The sequence below is a fragment of the Pleurodeles waltl genome, chromosome 10 (assembly GCF_031143425.1).
Source record: "Pleurodeles waltl isolate 20211129_DDA chromosome 10, aPleWal1.hap1.20221129, whole genome shotgun sequence".
In the NCBI taxonomy this organism is placed as follows: domain Eukaryota; kingdom Metazoa; phylum Chordata; class Amphibia; order Caudata; family Salamandridae; genus Pleurodeles; species Pleurodeles waltl.
Window position 1 is genome coordinate 497,968,392 of NC_090449.1, and position 16,329 is coordinate 497,984,720.

A 16,329-nucleotide genomic window follows, 5' to 3' on the forward strand; every position below is an offset into this window, starting at 1 on the left:
CTCCAGCCCCGGCGTCAGTTACAGCGCGTCCCGCAGCAGCGGGAGCGCTTCCAAGCAGATGAAGGGCTTCTCTGCCCTGCAGCCAATCAGAGCGTTCCCGCGAGGCGGGCGCTCTCAAAAAGTTAAAGGCCTCCTGCCCCGGCGTCAGTTACAGCGCGTCCCCAGAATTGTCACACAACTACTGGCTGCCACTTTAGTGTAAAGATGGGGCAGAAATTTCCAGCCAGAGGTGTTTTCTCTGCTCCAGGGTTAAAGTAGCTACTGCTAACTCCCCTTCACAGTTTTGAAAATAGAAAATAAAAAATAGAAAATAGAATGCCAAGAAATTCTCAGGGATAAGGAATTCCTATCGCCCGCCGCCCGCCCTTCGGCTGCCAGTTTACAGAGAAAGGAAATATCTACAGTTGAAGTAATATGTGTGTCCATATGTTAATGCTGTTCGAGCCTTGTATTTATGGTTCATTAATGATAAGCCTTCATTATTAGGGTAAGCGCTGTAAGTAAACATTTTAAGGGCACACTGCACTACTGACAGTGGTTCCAGTAAAAATGAATTGCACACACTTGTTTGAAAAGTTTAACAATATGAGGCTAAGTATATAATGCTCCCAGAATACTCTCTGATTAGATGCGAATGTTTGCAGAAGCCTCTAAGCAAGAGTGAGGATTCTTTGCTTTGAAAATAAAATGTTCAGAAAAAAAATGCAAGTAGGGAAAAAAAACTAATTTAGGTGCTATTTCTTTGAAGCGTCATTTAGTAAAATGTGTTGATCCACGCTAGTAATTCCCAAAAATAGTCCTAATGGAAAATCAGTGTAACCATTTTCAACAAGATTATGGGAAGCATGAAAATAAACAAGCACCGGCAAAGCCAACCAGCCCAACATTTTTTTTAGTCTTTTGGTATCGTTACTGCATGTCTTGTTTTGACATGGCTTTTGTAAAATGGTTTTGTTGTGGGAGCTGCCAGGCCCTCACCATTGTAACGAACACTGGCAAAAAAAGCTTTGCAAAATGCACACATTGCCATCAGTGGCGTAACAAAGGCCTGCAGCTGCTCCCCTCCAGGGGCCCCCCTCAGCACAGCACCAGCTCTGAGTGAGTCATTGGGGGGGGCCTCCATGTTCTTTGCAGTGCCCCCCCCCCAGCCCCTAGTTTCATTACGGTACTGATTGCCACAGTAGTTCCTGGCACTGAACAAAACTACCATGTCCCTTGTGGAAGAGCAGAATGCAATCACTCACAGAAAAGACAGCCAAATGAGAAATAGAAATTTAATAAAAACAAAATGTTTTTGTTAACACCAACCTAATTAGGGACCAAACTCTTAAAGAAAGTCACAAAAGTGCACCCATGGTATATGTCTGTGAATTAGTGGCGTTCATGAATTCATAAGGACTTAAAGAAGTAGGACAGGAAATCGTATTCCTAGAAAATATTTGGGAACTGTATTTTAGCACAAGCAAATATGCATGTGTAGATTTGCTCATGTGAAAATCTATTCAGCGTTTACAAGTTAACTTTCCCTCCAACCACTTTTTTCCCCCAACCCTGGAAGAACTTATACTTCTGCCATTCTCAGGAGTAAATTTCCAACCTTTCTCATATGGGAAAAGTTTAGGGAAGAGCTGGTGAACATACTTAAAATATGCACGTACTTTTACAGACTCAAAAGGCATTCCAGCCCTGAAACTATTGCTTACTGCTTCCTCCAACCCCAGTATATAGACCTATGGAAAGGTGGCAAAATAAGGGAACTGCTATACTAGGGATTGAAATTGCAAGTTTTCAAGCCCTACTATAATAGTAGTCCTGGCACAATCAAAGAGGCTATTATCGGAGCACTTACATAATGAGACTGCTGCCATAATTTGATGCTGCACTACATGGAACCAAAGGGACTAGTATATATTTTTTTTACATGACAAGTAGATTTGAGAAGCAACCTGTCCCATGGACAAGTATATATTTTATTAAATTACACACCCCTGAATTCTACAAGACTGCTCCACTTACGCTGACGGGTGAAGTCTATGAGTCCCCAGTGACCCTGAAGCCTGTTTTGCTTTAGAAGTGCTCATTTCTGAAGGGCTATCTGGAAGATAACTCAAACCAAGAGAAACCACTCAATGCAGATCACCTAGAAGTGTGTGGTGCTGAACAATTCTCAACATGTCCCAGAGTCACCATAGAGTGAGCAGTGTACAACAGCTATCATCTCATAAAGACGATGACCTATGCCCAAGATCCAAATGGAGAGGGCTGGGGTCTTGTGTTTGAGCCGGGGGAAGAAATCACAAAGCAAAGGGCCACCAGTCCATGAGCAGTGCAACCTGATTATAAGCCTGTTCATTGCTGGTGCTGCCACTCCCGACACTCACCTGACCAGGCATACACTTGATTGGATGTCCACACCACAGGACACTTGCCCAGAGCGGACAATGAGCTCAATATCTCACTCAGTGGGTCATGCACGTAACACGTAACCTGAAGCAGTCAGTCCGAGGACCACCGAGGGAAATGTCAGGCCTACGCCACAACAAAGACACAGATGGAAGATAATTTGCATTTTGGGGCTTACAGCCCAAAGGAGGAAACTTTCATATTTTAACACACCAGCCTTCAATCTGACTAAGCTACTGAAGGCAAAAAAGGGTTGGGCCCAATTCCATGTAATCGAGGGAGAGAGACCCATTCAAGGATCAGATTCTTCCCACAAGAAACTCTTGAGGACACCTGAAGAGAAGACTACACAATCCTGAAACAAACTCAAGAGGTAAAACCGTAAGGGTTGTATCCGCAAGTGCACCAGTAACACAAACAGTGTGCCTTTTTTAATCATATGTACAGTATTGTATTGTGCATTTAGAAGTGCAGTACTTTTTCTTTTAAGTTAAAAACACTGGATGAACCTTTATTTACTTATTGTTGTTAAATGGTTTATCGAGTTCTGAGTCTCTAACCACACACCACCTCCCTGAGTAAGTCTTGGACTACTCAACTTGGCTACACAGATGGTCAAGTGCTAAATGAGTGTGTCTGGTGCTCATTTTTGAGTTCAACAATAAAGGTCAGGCCCCAGGTTACCATTCCTAAACGGGCTTTGTCACAATCACAATCTGAGCCCAGTAACCTACGTCTGCTCTGGTATTCCCAAAATGGTTTCCACTCCGAAGGAAAAAAAGAATGTACCACAAAAACTTCACAAAAATAAACATTGACACAAGAAAACCCTAAAGAGAAGTACAGTGGGCAACGAGACAGCCAAGGTGAGAAATAAAAAGGGGTTTAAATAAACAGAAGACTAGGAGTGGGTGAAAAATTCTGCTCTGCCAGCAGAGTTCGCAGGGCTTTGCCCACTCTGTGTTCCCTAGCACAATTTTCAGGCACTAGAGAGCCTCCCATTGAGATTTCGTAACACAGGTGGTTGCGGCAAATCATGACCGTTTGCACTGAAAAAGCTGCCGCTCGAGTCAAAAATCTACTCAAGAGGCAGAAGAAAGCAGCACCCTCTAGAGCACCTCGTGGTTCAGTTTGTGCTGGTTTTACAGAGCGTAAGATGCTCCTGGTGCTAAAAATCAGCACAAACAGCATGACATGCCTGGATCCGCCAACAGAATCGCATTGAGTTTTTATGTAACTATGCAGAATGAAACTAAGCTAGTTCCTCCCAAGCCTACAGGAGAATAAGAAAATGTCCAGGGGTGGAATAAGGTCACATTAGAATAGATCAGAGGAGAGCCAGATGTATCTGACTTCTGTGCAGTACCTGTGCAAATCAAGTTTACAGTAATTCTGTTCCTCATCACCAACACTCCTCATCTCTCTGACATTAGAAAGCAGAAATATACTTTTTAGGCATTACTGAATAAAGCGGTTTGTAATGCAGAAATCTGTCCCCTCACTGAGCTGTCCTGGCTCAAAATGATTACTAGAACCGGGTCAGAGGACTGGATAATTTTTGAAAAAGCAAGATTTTAAGGGCTTTGTGAAACTGTTCCTAGCTGGATATAGCTCTGATGGATCAGGAAGTGATTTCCTGGCTTAGGCAGTAAAAAACAAATAAAAAAAATAGAAAGTTCACCAACTCTGGCTCATCTCATGCATGGAAAAGGAGCGAGATTTGAGAAGCAAGATATTTAAAAAAAACACGCTAGAGAGTAATATAAATGTTTTTTCATATCAAAATATTATGAACAACGTGGTGCAATGAAAACATGAGATCAAAAAGTACTATTTTAGACAGACTGGTTCTATCAACTGCGTCCTTATGGCCACCCTCGACTGAAAAAGGGCTTCCTTAAAAATAACAACAGTCATCAACACCTTCAAAATTTTGGGCAATCAATGGACAAAAGAAAATTGTGTTGAGCTTTGTGTGTCCTGATAGCGGATGACTGTGCCAGACGCATCTGTGGCAAACTTTTCTCATTATGTCTGTTTAAGTCTCAGTGTGCCCTCCAAGTGAATAACCCTCAACTTCGCCAGAGAAGACCTAATTTGCTGATGCCTTCATCCCACTCCTGTCAGTTTTATTGACAGAAACCCAGTTAACACTCACCTTCTGGTTGCCCTCATTAGTGTGAACATACACAATGCTGTCTTTCGTTGAGGAGGTCCCAAGTGCTCTGCCAATCACACTGTTCAGCAAATTTTTCGGCTCTGGAAATTCTCTCAGCAAATCTCTAGGACCTAGCAATATATAAAAAAAATATATATAAAAAAAAAGTGTGTTTGTTTCACAGATAAATAAATAAATCTCCCCTACAGAAATATACATTTTGTGTTAAATATACTCGTTAGTAATGAGAGGTGACTATGCACTACATTTTAAAATGTTGCGACAAAATGGTATAGTATTCTATAGTGGATTGCATCAATGGTCAGCATTTCTTTTATCACAGACTGCACTTTTTAAGGGATAAAAGTTCTAACTCAAATATTAATAAACCAATATTTCCGGAATGAAAAATGGAAATGCAGGAGAAAAGTTGGAGAACATCTACAGACATTTAAACCAGGAGGAAGGTTTTGGTGTAAAAATGAAGATCCTTAAATATGACAAAGTGGGTATATTTGATTCATGGATTAAGATGGATATTCTTCTGTAATCAATCATAAGATAGTTCAAAATATCAAAGAGTGTTGCTATGTCAAATGGGTTTAGGAATCTAAAAGCTGTCTTTTTTCAATTGAAGATTTTGTTAAACATCACCCGTACATTGCAAAATGAACCTTCTATTCTAAATGTTGATTTTATCATTCAATTTTTTTAAATTACTATTAGTAACATTTCATTGTACAAAACATCAAAGAAAGTGCAGTACTAACAGTAGCATTCACCACACACTAAGAGCTCATTCTTGAAGTATTTGTACAAGTCCAGCTAACAGTGGCAAGGTTTCAATGGGAAACAGCCCTGACTTGGTAAATCACTTCTTTCTTCCAGTTTTCCTGTTTTGATTGGATCCTGAAACACATCTTAAAGGGGCTCCATATTTTTTTTATGGGCAATACTTGCTCAGTTCTGCCATATTCCACTAGTAGCCAATCACTTTCTGTATGAGGATGGTTTATTTAGTGGGGGTAAAAAAAAAAAAAAAAAAAAAATACTTTCACCTTCTTCTCCCATTACTAAATTTTGGAAAAGGCAATGTGCCTTGTGCATGCAATGATGCCTTAAACAGAAAACCTGATTACTAATTAAGGTAAACTTTCTCTGTCCAATGGTGTTCTGCATTCTCCCTTTAGATGTCTGTATGCTTCATTTGAAAATTTGCACTCTTTGGTTCTCACTGTCTGATCTAGTTCTATGTTTGAAATTGGTCAGAAACGGCTTCCGAGGCCTTCAACAGAGAGCCTTCCTGGAACCAAAGGCAACCTTTTTGCTAAAGTTATCTCTGGCTCCATACTTCACCTGCAGTCCACTGCCAGTAAACCACTTCTTTCTCATGGTGTACAACTCACAGATCTCTTCCACTCATAGCTCCGAAATGGCGAGTTGCAGGTCTGTATCTTTATTGGTCTTGCATGGCTTCCCATCTTTCCACCTGCAATTGCCACCTGAATTGCCACTGCATAGGTCCACTCACTCATCTCAGTCCTTTCAGTCCACTGAAAGAAGTGCTCTCACAACGGCACTATCCATGTGTCATAAATCTCAAAACTCATGCTAACATCCATGTTTGACCACGAAAGGAGGCTGGATCTTAAGCGGTTTGCAATCTCTGCATTCCTATTGCCTCAATTCTCAGCAGAATGGCATCCTCATACTGCCCAAAAAAGATTATACCGGTCAGCAAGTCATACAGTTAACATGCATTTGCATTTAACAAAAATTCCATACAGATTGAGGATAACTTTACAAAACTGTTCCTAAAAAAACAGGGGCATAAATCTAATATACTGATCCTACCTGAAAGTGGAGCTGCAGTCGGTGATAGAAGAAAATTCAGGAGACTAGCAGGAAATCCTAAACCCATGCCCTCAAGGAGACTCTGAAATTTTCATTGAGATGGAAATTATACCAGACTTCTATCATAAGAGCAGACCATAATGGGAAAGGGGCTAAATGCACAAAGTTCTTTCTGTCAACGTTCCGAGAGCACATAAAAGACTCCAAGTACACTTTGCCTACTCCCTCACAGCATTCTGGGAATAAAAAAATATTCTGTGCTGCTGCCAAATCCCAAAATAGTTTGCATGGGTGCATGAAAATCTGACAAACCTGAAGAACAAAGGGCCCGAAGGGAGCTCTTTCGCTACAGTCTTGAAACTTGTGCACCAAAAATTGAAAGTAGAGAATATCTGCCTCCTGATGCAAACAAGGAACACAGCACTTTGTGATCAAAAATAAATTATTGGGCTCGGATGGAGATGTGAGAATATAAGGTTATCTTGGGGTGGCTTGTTTCCATCTTGTTTAGTCGAGGCAGCAACCCAACTATTGCTCTGAGTCTCTCCCTCGCATGTGCAGGGGGCTAGTCTTATCAGGGTCTTAGCCACGACCCACTATGAATGGCCCAACTGGTGGTTATCCGCCACTGGTAGCTTGAGAGGGGCTTGGGTTTGAAACCCTGTTAGAAGATTTGGCCTCTTTCAATCTAAAAAGGGACAGTTTAGGTCTGGGCATTTAACGATTGTGTAGTATCTGCTTAGGCTGCCATTCATTGTTCTTCCATCACTTACCTCACTTGTGTTTATTTTTACTGCAGCAAGCCCTATCCCTGCCTTAAAAGCTTTAAAGATACTGCTTTAATCACAAACGTCCTTTTTCTGCTCCAACTCTTAAGTTCACCCAGCTAACTTTATTTTACTCATTTTACAGTATCCCTGCATTGTCCATGGTGCCGACAGGCTGACTTGGGGTTCTGTGACCACCCCCCTTTCCTGTGTAAAATAGGCACACAGACCTCGCTATCTTTCAGAATACGATGGTGCGATATAGCTCCCTACACACTTTACTCGCGATAAGGCAAGTCTCCTCCCAACCAAAATATATTTAACTTTTCTTCCATCTGCCACACTATTAGAAATTGTGTACCCAAGGCAAAGGCAGCCAACTGGACACTCACACACAACACCAAAACACTTCCCATATTGGCTCACAACAATATACAACACTCTTCCAAACACACAAACCACATGGTGGAGCTTGCTACCCATGTCGGCAAGCACTTGAGCACCTCAGGTAGGGGTAGGAGGTGCTATAAATTGTACAGTACAATACAGTGGCATCTCGAGCCCAGTGCCCAACCCAGTAGGTGAGCTAACAGCTGATCTTAACCATGAGCTGCTGTCTCACTGAGAATATTCCATTACTAATGATTGCCATTTACTGACAGAACTTGAAGTGGGGGAAATCAGAAAAGATTCATAGCAGCAGAAGGCAGTGCAGTACAACTCTGCATTCTAGTTCCTACTTTATTAATAGATTAATCTCCCTACTCTAACCTCTCTTTGTATTCGGTGATGACTTCTGTTAGACCCAGCATCCTTAGGGTGGTCTTCCCACAGATTTTTTGCCTTTACCTCCTGTTTTGTTGCTGTATCTTTTTGTTGGCTTTAGGACACAGAGAACTGTACCACCGCTAATCAGTGCTAAAGTGCATGTGCTCCTTTCCTAAACATGCTAACACTGGTGTATCCACAATTGACATATTTAATCTACCTGCAATTCCCTTGTAAACTGGTATAACATATGCCCAATGCCTGTAAATTAAATTCTACAAGTGGATCTGAAGCACTGATTGTGTCGCCCACTTAAGTAGCTCTGTAAACATGTCTCAGGCCTGCCACTGCAGAGCCTGTGTGTGCAATATCAGTGCCACCCGACTTGGCATCTAAAGCCTCTTGCCAAGCCCTAAACTCCCCTTTTCTTACCTGTAAGTCACCCCAAGGTAGGCCCAGTGTAGCTCATAGGGCAGGGTGTCATGTAAGCTGACATTAGGACATATACCTTTAAGAATTCATCTCCTGGCAATGAAAAACTCCTCAAAGTCATTTTTCATTACTGTGAGGCCTGCCCCTCTCAAAGGCCAGCACTGGGAATTCCTTATAATACCGTGAAATTGTAATTCCTGATCTGCGATGAGTAGCTACATAGTGTTTAGTACCACTGGAATAGTAATAATAAATCTTCTTTACTGGTAAAGTCAGATTTCTATTACTATTTTAGAAAAAGGCATTTGTCTTCACTTTCTGCCCTGTGTTTTCACAGCTTATCTCCAATAAATATCTAACATAGGTTGGGTGACAGCTACACCTGTGCATTCCCTTCAGACACCCACAACACAGGTACTGAACTGCACCTGCATTCATCTACATACTGACAGGTAATCCTGGGGAGTAGGTTGTGAAGGGCTCCCTCTTACATTTCAAAGGGTAGTGACCAGAGTCCACACAAATGGGTTGATTATCTCCCACTGATAGCCTGGCACCAGAGCGGACCTGAAAGGGGGACCTGTGCCCTTCACAGGAAGTCTTTGTAGTTATTCCCCACATTAAAGGCACTTTCTAGGATAAGTATTGGGTCTCTGACCCACTCAAATTAGTACACCTCTGGACAGAAACGCTGCAGGAGTAAAGACTTGTGTGTGCCAGGATTGCCACTTTGCCAGGATTGACTGGTCCCAGGAACTGCTGTCCTACCTTGCTGTGCTGCCCTGCTACCTGCTGATCTCTGCCCAATAGCCCAGGAATCATCCACAAACCCCAGAGTGATTCCTAGCATCCATTGCGTTACTTTGCCACTGGCTTTCTTGAATTACCCTGCGTGGCTCTGCTATGCTTCACCTCACGCTTTCTTCAATCATCCCAAGCGGGTGTGCTAGACTTTGCCGCTCGCTTTCATCGATCACCCCGAGTGGCTCTACTAACCTTCATCGCCCGCTTTCTTCAATCACCAAGGTGGCTTTGTTGTACCTCATTAACCACCTTCTTCAATCACCTCAAGCGGCTGTGCTGGACCTTGCCGTCTGCTTCCTTCAATCACCCTGAGTTGCTTTGCTGAACTTAGCCACCCACTTTCTTCAACCACCCAAAGCAGTTTTCATGGATCCTGTCGCCCGCTCGCATCAATCACCCCATAGTGGCCTTGCTGAACTGTGCTGCCCGCTTTGATCTTCAACCTAAAGCGGCCTTGCTGAACTTGGCCGCCTTCTTTCACCAAAGGACCTGAGCAGCTTTGCATGCCTTGCTGTCCTTTCATACTCCAAGGCCTGTGGCCGCGGCAGTGACATCCCCCACCCCCCTGTGTCACCGGCCTCCACTTCACAGTTCCCCCACGGTCTCAGTCTGCTTTTCTGGTGAACACTCCAGGGAGCCTTGCACTCAGCCACTACCTGAGAGGAGCGCACCCAGGACATTACCGTAATCTGTGGAAATAAAGTGCACTTGTGCCGAGGAGTCCCCGGCACCCCCCTCCTCTAGCCCATCCTCAGTTATCAACCTTGTTTTACTTAATCTTGAAAAGTGAACATTTAGTCATTGACAAATTGGACCTGTATCATGATTTATGCAGATAAACAACCTATTTTTTTCTACATCTGTGTGGAGACTTTTTGTGGTGTTCATCCTGTGACTATTGTGTGGGTGTTGCACAAATATTTTACACATTGCCTTTTAAGTTAAGCCTGGCTGCTCTGTGCCAAACTAACAGAGGTTGAAGCACAAGTTAGTTTAGGTTGTGTATTTTGACTTACTCGGATTAGGATTGTGGTCCCTACTTGGACAGGGTGTATACCACTGCTAATTAGAGACGCAATTTGTAACAACTTCCTTCACATATTTTATTAAATTTTTACTATCCAGTGTATTTTTTAAACTTACTGAGACATATTTCGTTTTGTTTCAATTATTTTAAGTGACTATAACTTGCGCCCTAAGGTAACTATAACTCATGCACCCGCCATGTACAGTTATTTCTTCATTAGTCTGACTGCTAATGCTTCATTTATATTTTTTATAACATTAAGGAAGTTGTCATGAGTGCTGTAATATCTGGGGTAATTAGTGCATGGTGAGGACGTGAGTTACACTTCACCTAGCGCACGAATTGTAGATACTTAAAATAACTAACTATAACTGCTGAATTTCTATGGTAATTTCAGAACCTAATCATAACATCACTGTAACCTTTGTTTTTTTTTGTGTGAATTTCTACGTTTTTAAAAATTTTACTAACTATAGCATTCCTGTAACATTTGTTTTTTTCAGTGTTTTAAAAAAAATGTTTTATAACAAAAGTAAATTTTAATAACCATACGTTAATCCAACCATCGCCATGCAAGGCCTGTGGTTGACCGCTGGGACCCCATCCCCTAGGACCTGGCCATAATAACAAATGGAGGAGGGGGGCCGCATGGCCTTCCTCCCTGGGCTGATTTTGTCCCCCAGGGACTTCATTCTTCAGTGCCCAGCCTTCATTCAATAGGCAAGGGTGGCTGTGTGGTGCCCCTTCCATGGCTGATTTTCGCCCCGGGGATCCCATCTCCCAGCCATAAATAAAATGGTGGAGGGAGGCTGCATGACCCCCTCCCCGCAACAATTTTGGCCTCCGGGACCCCAACCCTGGCAGCATGGGCATCTGTCTTGGGGGAGCCTCAAGGCCCCTGTGGTCCCAGCCAGCTCCCTGCCTTCTGCAGGAGCCAGCATTGCTTGTGCAAACAGGGAGCTGCTAAAGATGCGACTCTCTGTCTACAAAAGCAATTGTTTCCTCTGTTTCCCTGCCCACATCTCTGCAGGCAGGGAAACCTCTGCTTCCAGCTGTCGAGAGCACTTTGACAGCTCTTGCTCACTGGAAGCAGAGTATTTGCTCTGTGTTGGCAGAAGCTGTCAAAGTTCCCGCCAAGTCAGAGCAAACAGCTATGTCCCGGGGGTGGACACCCGGGGACATAACAGGATCTAGCCCTGGGGGATGGCAGTCCCCAGGGCCATTATTGGCTTCACAACGGGGGCCGCGAGGCCCCCTCCAATGATAAAACTGCCCAGATCGGTGGTGGTCCCAGGGGCTGGGGGTCTTTCGATTCAACCCGAGGAGGTGGCTATGACCAGGGCTGCGGGTCAGGGTTGGGGGCCCAAGGCTGCATGGGGTCATGCGGCCCTTTTGTTAGGCACTCTGTCCCTGGTGTAATCTCTCTATGGGCTTTTAACCACGCCCATCAGTTTGGTTGGCTCATAAGCTTCCCTTTTAAAATTTGCTTCATTAGTGAAAGGCATGCCTATTCCAGTGTTTAGCCCTCCTCGAGCACACCGCCCAACTACTGAAAACATATGAGGCTCTATGTTTTCCATATGATTTCTGGACTACTTTTTCTCTTTATTTCACAGGCAGCGCGATCTCGCTGGGCAGTAGTCAAGCACTTTGCATGACATCGAGCCGGTTACACGGATAATTGCACTTTTGCTGATCTGCTTCACTGCGAGCAAACTTCTGTTTCCTTTTGTGTGCCTCCTTCACGCTTCTTGGTGGCCTTCGGCTCGCTTATGTGAAACTGTTCTACTTTTAACTGTACGTGGCGAGAAAATTACGGTCAGGAGTTTAAAATGTGAAGAGCTCTAACTCGAGCAAACGCAAGACCCGTTGCATTGCAAATGCTTGTTTTTTTATATGCCCCCGGCCCACATGGGGGCTTTACTAAAGCAGGTGCAGGAGACCCTGCTTTTTTTTATTTCATTTTTGCTGCAAGTTTGCGATGTTTTGTGAGATCAGCCCGGGGAGAGCGGCCCACCTCCCCTATTAAAAAAATCATATTTTAAGGCCAGGTCCCAGGGGATGAGGTCCCAGGGCCTAAATCGGCCAAGGGATGGGGGCCGCAGAGCCCCCCCCCCCCAAATATATAGCATGTATTTTAACGCCGGGCACCTGGGGATAGGGTGCTCTGGGCTAAAATTGTAAGGGGGGAGGGGGGTCGCGCAGCACCCTCCCCCAATAAGATATTATGAGAACATCCCCACAAAACAAAGAAGCACTTATACTGTTAAAAGGAAGGACCCGGGTTTGGTGGAGATGTAGGTCTTTGTAGTCTCTGTGGCCTGTGTATAAGAGGATTCAGGTTATCACAAACTTTTGGAGAAAGACACACGAGTCACAATCACATTGCCAAACGCACACAAGGTCACTGGAGACATTTCGTCGCAGTCCACAACACAGCTGTACCTTAGAATACACAATGAACATTTACCCAAAGAGTCAGAAAGAACTCTACTTGGGTAGATATTTTGTGTAAAACTGTGGACTCTTGTTGGATAAAAGAGCAGGCGAGGTTCCTTTGTAGCTGAGTCACTCACACAGCTACTCACACGCCCACTCACAGACACACTCAAATTTATGCACCCACTCACTCTCATGCATCCACTCACAAACTCACTCAGATACTGCTGCACTTACAGACACACAGTCACTCACAGGGACAATCTTACACCCTCTCACATCCAAAGACTCCCTTTCACACCTACTCTCAAACCCAGACACACACACACACACACACACACACAGACGATGTCACACCCGCTCTCACACCCAGAGACACCCTTTAGCACCTATTCTCACACCGAGAGAGGCCACAGGCCAGGCCCTATGGCCAACCCTTGAGGTGGCTGGAGTAACGTATAGTAATTAAAATGATTTCATGTTTATAAAACCATCTTTATTCATGCCTGAACCAACTCACTATTATAAGGACCAGGGCCCAGATGTAGCAAACTTTTACGATTCGCAAATGGCCCGATTCGCAATTTGCGACCCCGCAAAATCGGAAATGGGATGCAAAAATCCCATTTCCGACTCGCAAAATGCGACGCGAGCCGTTACCGACTCGCAAAATTTGCGACCCCATTTTGCGACCCGCAAATAGCAAGTCACAATTTGCGAGTCGCAAACCATATGCAATAGCAACTCGCAAATTGCGACTAGTCGCAAAAAGCCCATTTTGCACTTCCAATTTACCACTAACTCAGAGCAGGTGGTAACCATTACCAAAGTATAAAAGGGGACCCAGAAGGCAACTGGGTTACTCAAGATGGCGGAGATATACCTGATAGCAGTGAGGAGGAGAGCCCACGCCACCCAGAAGAGGAGGAGGAGGAGGAGCCAGAGACAGAAGAAGATATACAGAACCAGACAGACACTCTTCCAGCAAACAGAGGAGGAAATATATGATAAATATAGACTTAGTAGCGCAGCTATACTAGATTTAATAGAATTACTCAAACCACAGCTAGAACGCCAGACTGTGCGCGGCTGCGCCATCCCTACACATGTGCAAGTGCTATGCTCACTGCACCTCTTGGCCTCGGGTAGCTATCAGGGGGTCATTGCTGTGGCAGGTGGAGTATCCCAAAGTGCACTATCACGGCTCTTTAGGGCATTCCTAGATGCCTTACTCACACACATGTCCCGATACATATACCTACCCAGGAATGAGGCAGAAATCAACAGCACCAAGTTGGAATTTTACAGGATTGCCAACTTCCCCCATGTCATAGGGTGTGTAGATGGGACACATATACAAATATGCCCTCCTGCAAACCTAGAATATCTGTTCCGCAATAGGAAGTGTACCCACTCACTCAACCTACAGGTGGTATGTGACACCCATTATGTCATCACGGACATGGTAGCCAAATTTCCAGGCAGTACTCATGACTCCTACATTTTTAGGCAGTGGGATACACCAACGCCTGGAACGTGGGGAGTTTGGAGACGGATACCTCCTAGGTAGAGCTGAATACACCTTGAAGACATGCACACAGGTCAATGTGCAAACCACCCATGCCTTGCTAACATTGTACTTTTTGTGCCAAACAGGTGACCGTGCATATGCACTACGTCCATGGATACTAACTCCGTACTTAACACCCAGCAATGATTGCGAGAGGCGATACAACAGTGCACATAAGAGGACCAGGAACATCATCGAACGTACCTTCGGACTCCTGAAAGCAAGGTTCAGATGCCTCCACCGAAGTGGAGGTGCCCTCCAGTATACCCCAATAACAGCTTTCAAAATAGTTGTTGCATGTGCTACACTGCACAACATTGCCACCAGACGTGGGCTACCTCTCACCCCTGTAGACCCTGATTCTGAGGATGAAGAGCAAGAGCAACCACATCGCCATCATGGGGATCGGAGCATCACAAATCAAGGCAGACTGAGACGGGAACACATTGCAAACCAATACTTTGGAAGGTACGTGCCAACTTTTACCATACTCACCAATGTAACACACAAAGCGTCCATGGGTTCAGTGGAAAGAACAAGTGATTTAATAAGTTCAAATAACAAAACTATGTACAATATGAACAGTTCAGGGGCTTCAGTAGTCCACCTGGCATGGGACACATTGACTTCATGTGCCCCAACCCCAAGGACAGTGTGGAGATCACACCCTACGGCGGGCTCGGCCATGCTGGCTGGTACTAGGGAGGTCAGCAGTGATCTGCCTTGTGCTTCCACTACGAAGCACCCTGGTGTCACCGGCAGTGACACTGCTAACAGTGGAGCCCTCCTCACTGTCCTGTGGCGTGTCGCCTGTGCCCCTGGCCACCTGCCGTGCCTCCATGAAGTCTATTGCATGGCTGAGACGGCCCAGTCCCCGTGCCACATCACCAGCAAAGTGGCCCATGTCCACGTGGAGGCTGACTGTGCGCCTAGACAGCCCTGTTGTGTTGACAGCCACCCTAACTATAGAGGAGGACATCCTGTCCAGGCATTGCAGCAGCTGGCAGTCCCTGCGCCGTGCACTGTCACTCTGCGTTAAAAGTCCTGCCACTAGTTGGCGCATAGAGAGTGCAAGGTCACCCGTGTTGGTACCGATCACCTGCAACTCCGAATGTACCTGCTGCATACTGATGGCATGATTTCGTTCAAAGCGCCGCAATACCCCACTAATCCTCCTTAATTCTTGGTTTTGCAGGCGCTGACCCCGTAGAAGTTGGGCCTCGGTTGGTGATGTGGAGGCATGCCCTGACTCTGCTGTTGATATTCCACGTCGCCTGCGAAGCGGTGGAGACCCTGTGTTGTCTGCCGTGGCACTCTGGCTCGTACCTGGTGCAGGCTCACACACCACTACTGCAACAGGTGTTTCCTGAGAGGACATGGTGTCAGTGGTGCAGGTAGCAGTGGTGGCTGGTCCTGTTCTCTCCTGTGTGTGCTGGCTGACCAGTGGCCCCTGGCTGCTTGGGCTGGTGGGGGTGTCTTGTGGGAGACCTGTGGGACATAGGGAACACAACTGTCAGTGTCTACTATCTTATCAACTTCCTAATAAACTATTGCCTATGAACTGCCTACTTGACTACATTGCCCATAATGCATCATTCTGGTGTTTGCTACTCTGAAATGGAGCTATCTTGGTTGTTCATGCCCCTGTGTACAAGGTGGGTCGGGGTATGGCATTGATGAGGGTACATGCATGTCACATGGTACTCACCGGTTGATGGTCCTGGCTCAGAGGTGTCCAGATCTCCATTCCCGCTTACAGCCTCAGGCTCTAGGGTCTCTTCTACCCTTTCCTCCAGGGGTGTGGGTGGTGGTACTTTCGATGGTCCCCCTCCTGTGCCTCTCATCTCCCGGAGCCACTCTGCCACCCGCTCCTTGGTCCAGGAGCGCAGGTCATACCACCTTTTCTTCAATTCTTCCACACTCCGGTGGCTGACCCCCAGGGAGTTGACCTTGTCCTGGATCTCCTGCCAGATTCTTCTCTTCTCTGTGTCTGGCACGGTGAGGGCTGCCCTGCCAAACAGCTCGTCATGGTGCTGACAGCACTCATCAGTCAGCACCTCCAACTCCTTTTCAGCAAACTTTAGCTTCCTTTTCCTTGAATTTTCAG

The 16,329-nt window shown here is 45.3% G+C and overlaps 1 protein-coding gene across 2 annotated transcripts in view; it reads right to left on the bottom strand.

The window, feature by feature from the left end:
* DHX30 (DExH-box helicase 30) overlaps positions 1-16,329 on the bottom strand; it is a 501,635-nt gene that overhangs the window by 470,202 nt on the left and 15,104 nt on the right. For both annotated transcript variants that reach the window (XM_069210866.1, XM_069210867.1), the window contains exon 2: positions 4,562-4,692. In XM_069210866.1, the coding sequence (XP_069066967.1) occupies positions 4,562-4,692 (131 nt within the window). The remainder of the gene's footprint in view (positions 1-4,561; positions 4,693-16,329) is intronic.